The 11,479-nt window shown below is 42.6% G+C and overlaps 1 protein-coding gene across 1 annotated transcript; it reads right to left on the bottom strand.

The window, feature by feature from the left end:
* Positions 1-142: 142 nt before the first annotated feature.
* Positions 143-6,010, bottom strand: FAM210B (family with sequence similarity 210 member B). The gene is made up of 3 exons (XM_069871863.1): positions 5,868-6,010; positions 4,346-4,518; positions 143-2,855 (listed from the first exon to the last, which is right to left on the bottom strand). The coding sequence occupies exons 1-3, from the start codon at positions 5,991-5,993 to the stop codon at positions 2,639-2,641; spliced, it is 516 nt and encodes a 171-aa protein (XP_069727964.1). The 5' UTR covers positions 5,994-6,010; the 3' UTR covers positions 143-2,638.
* Between the last annotated feature and the right edge of the window lie 5,469 nt (positions 6,011-11,479).

Raw genomic sequence — 11,479 nt, 5'->3', positions numbered from 1 at the left:
AATGGGATATTAACAGGAACTAATGTCAACATCTGTTGTAATATTTTATTCCCTAAAAGGTAGCAAGGGTCAGGCCCCTTGCCATCAAAACATGTGAACTGACTCTTTTCCAGTAAAAACACTTCAAGCAAAGTAAGAGAAAGCAGTTTATTTTCATTATAAGACTTGAAGCTCATCTTCACTATTTTACAAAACTTTAAAACCCAATCCTTTTACAAGTAAGGATTCTAGAATCCAAAATACATTCTCACATTAATTTAAAATATACTTTGCAAAAAAATACTTCATCTGAACAAATTGCCAGTAGTTTATACAACCTTATTTCTTTTAATAGGTAATCTGAATTCTCATTATGATTTAAATGAAGCTCTTTCCTGCAAGCAAGTCTCTCTTATTATTAGTGCTGGTGATTCATAGCTGCATTTGCTTTAAACAATTCCTGCTTTACAGAATGTGACTTTTTTTTTCCTAATGTTTTGAGAAAGGAAAAACTCGACTACTCCTTTCCTAGTAGCTTTAGGAGAAAACATAGTTATGACTGATTAAATGAAGAAAACAAGGCTGCCTTGTGATTATTCTGGAATTTTCTTAGTCTTAGTAAGAGAACACTGCCCTAAACTGATAGTAAGAGAGAAGGCATGTAGTGTTAAAAAAAAAAAAAACCCACAAAGGGCTATTGTGAAGGCTCAGGGGGAAGCCCAGGTAAGACTTACATTTCAAGCTGGCAATCAGTATTTTATAAGAGTAAGTCTCTAGCTGTTCTAGAATGTAGTAGCGCAGGGGAAAGCTACACTGTTACTTGCGTGTTGTCATAGAATAAGCAGGTTGGAAGAGACCCACTGGATTATCAAGTCCAACCATTCCTCTCAAACACTAAACTATGCCCCTGCTGCAACTGTTTTCATTTGAAGATGCTGAACCCTGATTTAGGCTAACAGCACAGCCTCTCTCTGACCAAGCCCTTGCCAAAAGGGGTTCTTAGTTTTCAGGTGGCTGTCTCTAGTATCGCCTTGTTTCCACAGGGCAGAGAAAGTAAACTGCGTCTCTTCCAGTTTTCCCTCTCTTAGAGAAAACATCTGATTAACTAAGTGGTAGCAGCCTAGGGGTTGGACTTTGTGAACAGGAAAGGAGTTAGGGTGCAATTTAATGTTATGGATGAATGGAGTTAATAGGTTAAAGATAAGAAATAAGTTGCTTCTCCTTCCATTCCTCAGCCAAATCTCATCCTGACCATGATTCCTTCCTTTCAATTTGCTAAATTTCAGGAAATAAAGTTTACTTTGATTGCCTGGGTAATTTCCTGCTATTTTACTTTGATCAGATTCCCATAGGGGCAGAACTATGTCAGAGCCACCGTGGGGTAAGAGTAAGCACAAAACCAGAGGCAGAAAGTAACATGAGCAGACCTGGAAGGAGGAACGTGTCCTAAAGACTGACAGGTCTGGCTTACACATCTCTCACAAGCCCAGTACTAAGTTTACCATGGAATGTTACACTGACTGCCTCGTTTTGGCATACAGTCTTTATGTTAAGTGAAAGGTGGTATGTAAACATACGCAACTACATTCTAATAAGAGTAGTGTTCAAATAAGGAAATGAAAAGTACCTCTAATTCATACATTCAACAGTCTGACAGACAACAGTGTACGAATTGCTCTTGAGAAGCTATGAATTGTAATGTCTGGACTTCAGATGGAGGTGGTAATTTCATCTGCAGGAGCAGAAAGCTGCTAGGGTAGTTTTGAGATAAAAATGTGTCTCCAGCACAAAGCCACATCTAAGTACATTAAACCCCCGCCCCCAGGTACCTTGCTGCTGACTTGGTGATCTTTGGAATATGTTCATGTAGGAGGTAATTCTGGTTACATTGATTTTAGTAGACTCAGAATTCCTTCTGAGTGTACAGGCATTAAAAAAAAAATTAAAAAAGGACTTCAGAAGGGCCAGTTCCTAGCCTAAAAACAAAGCACATTTTCAGCCAATGAAATCTTGAAACATGGAAGCACCACAGAGGAGCTGTAGTTTCAGAACAGTGCACCACCTCATCTAGGTCAAACAATTACTACTGTGCAATAAGCAAACACATGGGTACTCCCACTCAAGTTAGTTCAGCACGTGTGTTGCATTGCAGGACTGGGGTTATAACATGTCTTTTATAACAAAAGAAACGCCCACCTGCCACCTTAGATTCCACTATATACATTTAGCAAAAGAACTATTCATATAGTTGGATACTGTTTATTCCACAGAATAAGAGGAAGAGAACCTCACTCTTTCCTAACTGCATGGTAATAAACCAATGTTGCCACTTTTGACAAGAAAAATATTAAGGCCCCAAAAGTGAGATTTATAAAACCCCAGAACTGTGTGTTTTAGACTCCTCACTATTAAGCACTTCTATTACCACTTGCAGTGGAAATCAGATACCATTTTAACAAGTTTTTCTAAAGAAGTGGTGGCAAAAGGGAATGAAGATAAGGACAGCACTTTTCACAGTGTAACATTTACCTAAAAGAAATACAAGAGGAGGTCAGCATTAACATGAATCCAAATAAGTCTTTTAAGGAAATTTAGCTATATGGAAAGCTACATGGACACAGAGCGTTTAAAAGACAAAGTAAAAACCAATAAGAAATCATCAGGGATTTGAGGTAGGAGGTTTAAAGAAACCGATCTTCCGACAGTATCGGACGATAAATGGCACAGAAACTATAGTAATGCTAATTCGTACTGGAGCAAACAACTTGTGAATAGCATATGCCAACACAAATGTGCTTGTACCAGCAGCCATTTTAGATTGCAACGATGATTCACTGAAACCAAGTTTGTAGAGAACTGCAGTCATATCCACACCGCTGGGGAAAAAGAAAATAAGATTTTTTTTAGTTTATTTTAAGGTTGCATGCTGAAGGTTATACATTAGAAGTGCTATTTTTTCATGGAATTTAACATGGGATACTTCCAACTGTGGTATTTATGTTTAAATCTACAAGTTCTTAAATAATAAAAACAATGAATTATTTCAGCAGTAAGAGCTCAAGTTACTTCTGTAGCAACAAAACAAGCAATGTTTTTACATGCACATTTTTTTCTCAAACTGACAAGTTTGTATAGCTGCAGCATGTGCTTGAAGAATACTCAGCCCCATGCTCAACCTTCTGATAAAATAATAGATGCCTCTCTTTTAAATTTTAAAAATTAGAAATCTGTAAATTTGGGTTTGAAATTCATCTTTGCAAAATCTACAATTTTAAAATTTACATTTTTTACAAAATTTACAAGACAAAAAAGTCTACCCTGTGTTTTGATGAAATTTATTATGTATACATAGATCAACCCAAATCAAAGAAGGTACCTGTTGTTAGTCTTGGTGTTCTAATGGAGGAGTATAAAGCTGTTAAAATGACAAGTATCTATCTTACCTAAAATCTAGAAAGTGAAGGGAATAATATGGATCTCAAATAAGCATTATCCACCAAATCCATTAATATTTTAATTCTATAGAGACATAGCAGCTTTCTTCAATGTTCACATGTTCAGAGTAATTTTTCAAAAGATGTTGCTACAGTAACTTCTCCCCCTTCACTTGCCAGTATAACATCTGGTAACTGGGAATTTAACCATACCTGGAGGAAAAAGTTTTCATTGTCACCCTGTGCCATGATGTAGTAAATGAGAGAAATCAAGCATTCCTGCTGAAGGCAAGAGCAAGTGGCAGGGAATGTTTTGAGAAACAATGTGTTTCGAGAAAGAATGTGTTTCTTTATTTTCTTAGCTGAAATAGATACGTCTTTTGAACATGAGGTAACTGATACATTCCCACCAGAGGCCACATACACAATTTCCAACTGGTCTCCTACACGGTTATCTAGTATTTTCTTTTTTAAATCTAATCCTGTTTTAGCAGCTGTTCCTTTCTGTAGTTTCAACTGCAAAAGCTGAGTTCAACACACAGAAAAATAAATTTATCTCTAAGCTCCAGCACGTTCGTAAGGCTCTATCTTTACTGACCATACTACTGTTTGACAACAAAGATACCTCTGCAGAACAAAAATTAATTCTCTCATCTGGCAAGTTATTCTGGTGCAGTCTGTACTCTGCTGTTTTCAGGTGCCCACCATGGACTGTGAACCTATGCAAAAAGACTGTACCATCTATCTTCTCTCATGCCCGATGGGAGATTAGATCCCTTTGTGGATCCATTTACACTCAAAATTCAGAAGATTACTGTGTATAGATCAAGCAGGCATAGACTACATCTCCTTCCAGAAATAAGTACAATGGTAAGACATTTTCCTTGGCTAAACCATTACCTAGAGGTTACAGATAACTGTACAAATCTCACCTTGACACAGCCAGATAGAAGAGTCCTAGAGATACTAATGAAATTCCAACATGGAATGAAACCCCTACAGCACCATATTCTTTAAAAACTTGTTTCAGCTGCTGGGATTTATTGAGTTTCTTGTTTTCACCACTAGGATCCAGGGCTACCTTTTTGGGGGGTCCACCTGCATCCTAAAAAGAAAACAATTAGAAGCATTTATTAGCATTAAGCACAATGTCATATTCAGGTCAGCTGAACCAATCCCAAATAATGAAAGAAGTGGCTTGCGTATAGTGTTGTTCAGAATGCTTTGAGAAGAGCGCGACACATTTTTGCTCTTTCACATCAGGAAAGCAGATGCCTGTGGCACAGTCCCCGCAAGCCCCCTTGTCCCAGCTATTCATATCAAAGGGATGCACTGAGCTCAGTGCAAGCTCTTACATAATGCAAGTTTCATAGTTGAAAGGAGCTATTATAGTCCCAGTCTCTCTCCCTGCCTGCACCCTGTCAGCCTGCCATGGGCCAAAACCCACGGCAACTTAAGAAAACCCCTTAACCACTCATACCAGGAACACCTAGGCTTCTTAGTGTCTTTTTTTACTCTTCATGACTCACCTGAAGTACTCAAACTCTGTAGCCCCCAGGGAAAACACACACCACAGCCCCCCACCACTGGGGTGGTCCAGGCCACCTGAACCCGTAATCCTGAAAATATCCCCAAAAGCTGGAAAACACATCCAAGTCATCGCAACTTGTGCCTTAATGAAACCCAAGATCATACAACCACAGAATGAGCTGGGTTGGAAGGGACCTTAAAGATCATCCAGTTCCAACCCCCTGCCATGGGCAGGGACCCCTCCCACTGCACCAGGCTGCTCACGGCCTCATCCAACCTGGCCTCAAAACACCTCCAGGGATGGGGCAGCCAACACTTCTCTGGGCAACCTGTACCAGTGCCTCACCACCCTCACAGTCAAAAATCTCTTCCTAATACCAAATGTAAATCTGTCTTCTTCCAGCTTAAAACTGTACCCCCTCCTGTCCCCACACTCCCTGAATAAGAGCCCCTCCCCAGCTTTCTTGTAGCCCCTTTCAGGACTGGAAGCTGCTCTAAGGTCTCCCTGGAGCCTTCTCTTCTCCAGGATGAACAACCCCAACTCTCTCAGCCCATCCTCGTGTGGAAGGTGCTCCAACCCACGGATCATCCTTGTGGTCTCCTCTGGACCCGCTCCAGCAGATCCATCTCCTTCCTGCCCTCAAGACTCCAGAAGCGAACGCGGGGCTCCCGGTGAGGCCTCAGCAGAGCAGAGCCGAGGGGCAGAATCCCCTCCCACACCCTGCTGCTCGCAGTTCTCTGGATGCGGCCCAGGACACGGTTGGTTTCTGGGCCGCGAGGGAACGCGTCGCCTCCCGTCGAGCTTCTCACCCCCCCGGCCCGCCCAGCCCGCAGCTACCCGGGGCTCCCCGCTCTAACCGATCCCCACCCTCCCCGAGCCGAGGCCTCCAGCGCTGAGCGCAGCCGCTCCCCACCGAGCCCCACCTTGGCGGAGGTGCCGGCGGCCCATCGCAGCGCCACGAGGGGCGGCGGGGCGGCCCCGGCCCGGCCGAGGCGGGGGGCGGCGAAGGCGGCGGCGAGCGGGCCCGGCGGCCGCAGCAGCCGGTACATAGCAACGGCGCGAGCGCGGCGCAGCCCCCACTGCCGCGCGCCGAGCGGGCCGGGCGCCAGGCCTGGCGAGTCGAGCGCCCACCCCGCCCCTCGCGGCCCCGCCCGGCTCCTTAAAGGCCCGTGAATGAGGCGCAAAGAACTAGAGGGTTTTCACTTCTGTATGGACTGTGGCTGTTTGCTGCCTCCAGAACCCCAGCAGGAGCTTCGCTTAGAAGCAGAAAGGGAGAATTATGAAGATGAGACAATATAGGGAGTTGATAAGATTAACATGAGTTGAAATGATACCAGGAAAGGAATATCAGACAACTTTGTTTCCTTGAAATTAAAATATGTGTCTGCACAAATATAACACAGTGCCTGTTTAGTATTTGAGGAATCCATATGCAGTTTATAAACATATCTAGTAGGAAATTACTGTGTTATGAATCATAGAATCACCAGGCTGGGAAAGACCCACCGGATCATCGAGTCCAACCATCCCCATCAATCACTAACCCATGTCCCTCAGCACCTCGTCCACCCGGCCCTTAAACCCCTCCAGGGAAGGTGACTCAACCCCCTCCCTGGGCAGCCTGTTCCAGTGCCCAATGACCCTTTCTGTGAAGAATTTTTTCCTAATGTCCAGCCTGAACCTCCCCTGGTGGAGCTTGAGGCCATTCCCTCTCGTCCTGTCCCCTGTCACTTGGGAGAAGAGCCCAGCTCCCTCCTCTCCACAACCTCCTTGTGCACACAACCGCTTGAGTACATACATTTGGCTTTCAGGGACATCTTCCTTCTCAAGCAAAACCAGGAAAGTCAATAATACTTGGTATGTTCTATCGAATGGTAGAACACTGCATGGCCCTAATAGCTAAATCCAAAGGAAGCCTGTAGCGATTAAGGCACAGACCTCGTTGATAGGGGCGACAATCGAGATGAACTTTATTGAGAGGGTGCAAACTTTATATAGTTCCTCTGTATTCAGTAACAGCTATCCCAGTGAATTTCCACCCGTGAGAATCCTGCAGTGCAGCGACAGAGTGCAGCCCCTCTGTTTTCCGCAGGCGTGCCCCTTATCTTCATGTTTTCCGCCTAGTGCATTTCCTTCCTATTAACCCACAGGTCTTAATAAAGATCGCAAGGTCTCAACAAGCTACAAGCATGAAAACACCAGCTGTTTGTTCTCTGCTTGCGGCTAATACTGCAGGTTCACCAAGGCATCAGCCGTTTGCCCCAGCATACACGCAATACTGGGATCTTTATGCCCACAGAAGCCAACCCAGATATTTTTGTCTGTGAGAGGAATCTGGAGAAAAATCTCCAAACAGGACAGTAAAGAAGGAGTGATTTGCTTTTTTTTTTTACCTGGAAATCCTTGAAGAGTGGGGTTGTGTGACCCTGTTTTATTCCAGTGCCCAAGAGATGTGTGGGAAAATCCATTGAAGAGCACAAGATGTCCAAGCAAGGGGAACTACAGCTTCAACCCAAATTCCCCTGAAAGTGAATCTGGCAATTTAGGGTGGGAGTCTCTGCACAAAGATGAATTTCATCAGCTAAGCAGATCTTGCCTTTTGCCTGTTGACTCCCTAGTCTCATTAGGCAAGGAAGGTTCTAAAGTAAAAACAGAAGAAAACAGAAGTGAAAACGTCCAAACTGCTTGCATTTATGTGACCTGCTGATGATTTCATGTGCCCATCGTTGGCACACACGTGCATGAGCAGGCTGTCTGTGTTGACCAGTGAAGGTCTCTCTCATCGAGGAAGGATAGCTCTTTCAGGATCTTTGTGCCTTAGTTGGTGCAACAAGTCAGCAGCATTAGCTCTGCTCTCCACAAGAGTCCTCTCCAGTAATCTGATGTGACCTTTTTTTCATTTGGATGGTGTGATGTGTAGCCGTTTGGGTGTGTGAGTGAAAATCACATCCAGTGTCTCCTGCTAGGTGTGAGATTGACAGCCTCAGCAAAGAAAGCAGGTTATTTGTTCACAGAACAGATAAACTACAAGGAGTGGCAGCAGAGGCACCTTCCTTGGCACCCACTAATGTGTTTCACCTCAATGTTGAGGGTAGCTCAGTCTCCACGTTCAAAAGGCTCTTGGCCTTTTTGCCCTCTCTGCACCGAAGCCCCACACCACTTTCTTCATAGAAGTCAATGGCTGTTCTTACCTTTCTTTAACTATTAACCTGGATTACATTTGAGGCAGAAATAACTGCTGTACTCACTGCTAGTTCCTTCACACATGTTATCTCGTACTGGTTCACAGTTTAGAAGACAGGCTTTACCATTTAACTCAAGTCACCTTTTTCATTATCCAGCAGAGTTTCCATTCTTCAGGTCTGTGAAGAAGTTACCATCTTCTGATCTTAGATTGATATTTATTTTGCAGTGAAGTGCAAACAATTCATTCGGGTACCTGGGGTTTGGCATTTGGATAAGACTTCAACTGGCTATTTAATTTATCATTCAGTGCAACCCACTCTGAGGAGAGATTTAGTCCCCCACCTCTGGAAAAGAGCTAGCAAACTTCTAAATAGATTAAGTCAGGTACCCCAGTGGAAGTGTGGTGCCTTGTACTGATGAATATAACACAGAGAGGGATGCAAAATGATGCTCTTTCATGACTTTTTTTTAATGTCTGTTGCTATTAAAATGGATAAAGTGGTATTTTGCGAGGTGGAAAATTATGGGGCAAAATTCACTAGCTGAATTAAACTGCTTTGCCTTCTCAAGCTGTTTCACACCTCTTGGATTCCCATGGACATTCAAATCTGCACAGAGTCCTTTGGATTTTTTTTTTTTAATTTTTTTCAGTACTCTACTGGTCATAATTTAGCTTTATGAGAACTTAAGAAGAATTAGGCAGGAGGTGTTTTGTGTTTGCTTTTTTAAACATTCGGAAATGTCAAATTGTTTTCACAAATGAAAAAGCCAGTTGTCCTTTTCCCCTTAGGTTTAAAAGCTGTGTAAATAGTTGATAACATTCTGTGGTAGAAGCCCATGACTCAGATTCTCAAGTGCAGTTTTTTCTACCCTTTGCTCCTTACCAGTATTGCTATAAAGCAAATTGTCAGCGTATTTAGATGAAACAAGTAACAGTCAAGGCCAGATTCCCTCTTTTCTACCTCTCACTGCATAATGACATAATAAGATTCTGTCCAAACAGCTCAGTGCAATGCAATATTCAGTCTGCAGCATACTCAGAAAAGGCTGATGTGAATTACTAAAAACAGTCATTAGCCCCTATTTATATGAGGTTACTGGAAATTGTTCCCACATCTTTCAGCTGGTTATGCTGCTGCACCAGGACGCATCCTTTCAAAATGTGTGACGCACTGAGTCTGTACTCTTTGAATATACACATTTAGTTTGTCAAAGAGATTCTGACGTAACTGGCCGTCAGGAGAAAAAAAACTTCCATTAACTTCCTTAAAAGTATGGGGAAAGGGGTCAAAGTGATCACTAACAGCCAATGGCTCTATAGAGTTAGTGCTGAGGAGCAGTGCAACATGGAACCTTTTGTTGAAGGCTAATACCCCATGTTTGTTCCTGATCTCTGTTCTTGCATCAGAAAACTTGCATCAATAAGTTTCCTGAGACCAGAAGAGGAGTAAGTGCAGGAGGACGTGCTTTCATCTGGTGTCTTATGTTCTTTTTTTTCACACCGAATTTGAGATACACCCAAAATTGTAGCTACTTTGAATGATCAAACTTTAAATAGTAGTAGTATTACTTGTATCGATACTAGCATTTAAACAATGTGAGTAGCTTATAATACCAGCCAGTAGCTGGTGAGCGTCACAGCTTACAAATGATAGTTATAAGCAGGGATTATTCATTTAAAGCATCTAACTTATAGTTTATAAAAGATTTATGTCATATTTTTAAGTGTGATTTGCTGATGTGGAACCAGTAGAAATAGAGTCATTCTGTATAGGGTTGTCAGCTGTGAGATCTGACAAAATAAGGAGCCTTTTCTTGGGCTCTGGCATGTGATCGCTCTGTTACTAACCATATCACTAGTGTCCTGTTACTGTACCTGGTTCTGATCTTGCGTTATGTTGGTGCTTGTTACATGATCTCAATAGGAGAAAATAAAAGAGCCTGTTCTTTGGCTCTGGGCATGTGAGCACCCTGCAACTTGTCATGTTCTTCTTGTGTCACTAGCTGGCACAAGTGCCCATCTATCATGAGTCAACAAGTGTGAATGCAGATATTCTGTCTGTATGAGCGAAGTCTCTTAGCACGTGTGGCAGCTGTTACTTGAGAGCAGGCACTGTAGGAACTTGTTTGGGACCAGAGTCCAACGTATGGAGACTTTCTTTGGCAAATTATCTGCAATAGCAAGAAGGCAGAATGCAGCGATGTTGCTTGTTTGGTGATAGATATTCCTTCTCTGCCAAACACATGCCGTACAACGTTTAGTCAATGGATGGCACTGCTGACTTTTCACAGCTGGGCTAGTTTTGGGAGCTGGCTTGTGCAATGCATTCGTGACTCATTGTTCAGTTTAAACCACATCTGAAAACTTGCTATTGCAAAGTTGTTACTTTAATAGTAGCCACGCAGCTAAATCCCCTGGGACAAAGAGGGAGCAGATGTTGTGGGCCATTGAGAAGCTCTATTTGGGAAACATATCTGAGTCCCCATCCAGTCCTCATTCATCATTCCCTACTTCTCATTAGGAAAAGGTCTTGCTGCACATCATCCTTTGGGTGCATAAAACAGGGTGGGTCTTTTTTAATTGAGAAGCCCTACAGCACATTTTACTGAAGGAGTTCAACCTGCCTGGGCTCTGAGATAACCAGAAGTCATGTAACAGTTCTGTGCTGAGATAATGAACTCTGCTGAGAAAAAGCTGTATTATTTCAGGCCTGATGCCATGTCAATGTGGTTACCTGACTTCTAATAAAACTTGAGGCCACTGCCAAGTATGAGCATATCTGCTGGCAATATGGACAGATATAGAATAAATTGCTGAATATTTTTTCTACTGCCACAGAAGGTTCTTTACTTGTTCTTCAGATGTGCATCCAGTTGCCAAAATATGCTTTCAGGACCGCTGTTTAAAATATGCTACAGTGGCATGTCTGGAGGAAGGAGAGCTCAGCAGGCATCCTCAGCACTACAGAAAGAGGGAGGAAGTCCATTCTGCTGCATTACATCCAATTTTTCCTTACTTATTAATAATGAAAAGACATTCTTCATTATTTGTTATCCTATGGAGCAGTACCTGAGAATTCACTCATTATTGTTGTACTTAGCAAGTTTATCTGTTTACTGTTGACTGCTTCTCACTTGAACTCGCTGAGGCAAATTCTTAATTACACTGTTGTGAACCTAGAGTTCATAAAATGGGAGAGAAGACCAAGGAGATATAGCAATGTGAATTTAAATGGAGAATCAGAAAGGAGAGATGAAAGATTGAAAACGGTAAGGATCTTGGATGTTACGCAAAGGTTATGAAGCATTCAAAGAAAAGAAGAAACAGGAAAAAAGGAAAGGGAAAGGT

This window comes from Phaenicophaeus curvirostris, chromosome 18, assembly GCF_032191515.1.
Source record: "Phaenicophaeus curvirostris isolate KB17595 chromosome 18, BPBGC_Pcur_1.0, whole genome shotgun sequence".
NCBI classification, from domain to species: domain Eukaryota; kingdom Metazoa; phylum Chordata; class Aves; order Cuculiformes; family Cuculidae; genus Phaenicophaeus; species Phaenicophaeus curvirostris.
The sequence above is the reverse complement of the archived record's forward strand: the minus strand, read 5'-3'. Positions and strand labels throughout refer to the sequence as shown.

Coding starts and splice junctions, on each gene's coding strand:
- FAM210B (XM_069871863.1), bottom strand. CDS start 5,993: ATGTACCGGCTGCTGCGGCCGCCGGGCCCGCTCGCCGCCGCCTTCGCC. Junction 4,519..5,867: donor CCGCCGGCACCTCCGCCAAG/GTGGGGCTCGGT, acceptor TTTTCTTTTTAG/GATGCAGGTGGACCCCCCAA. Junction 2,856..4,345: donor TTCTATCTGGCTGTGTCAAG/GTGAGATTTGTA, acceptor CTTTTTCCCCAG/CGGTGTGGATATGACTGCAG.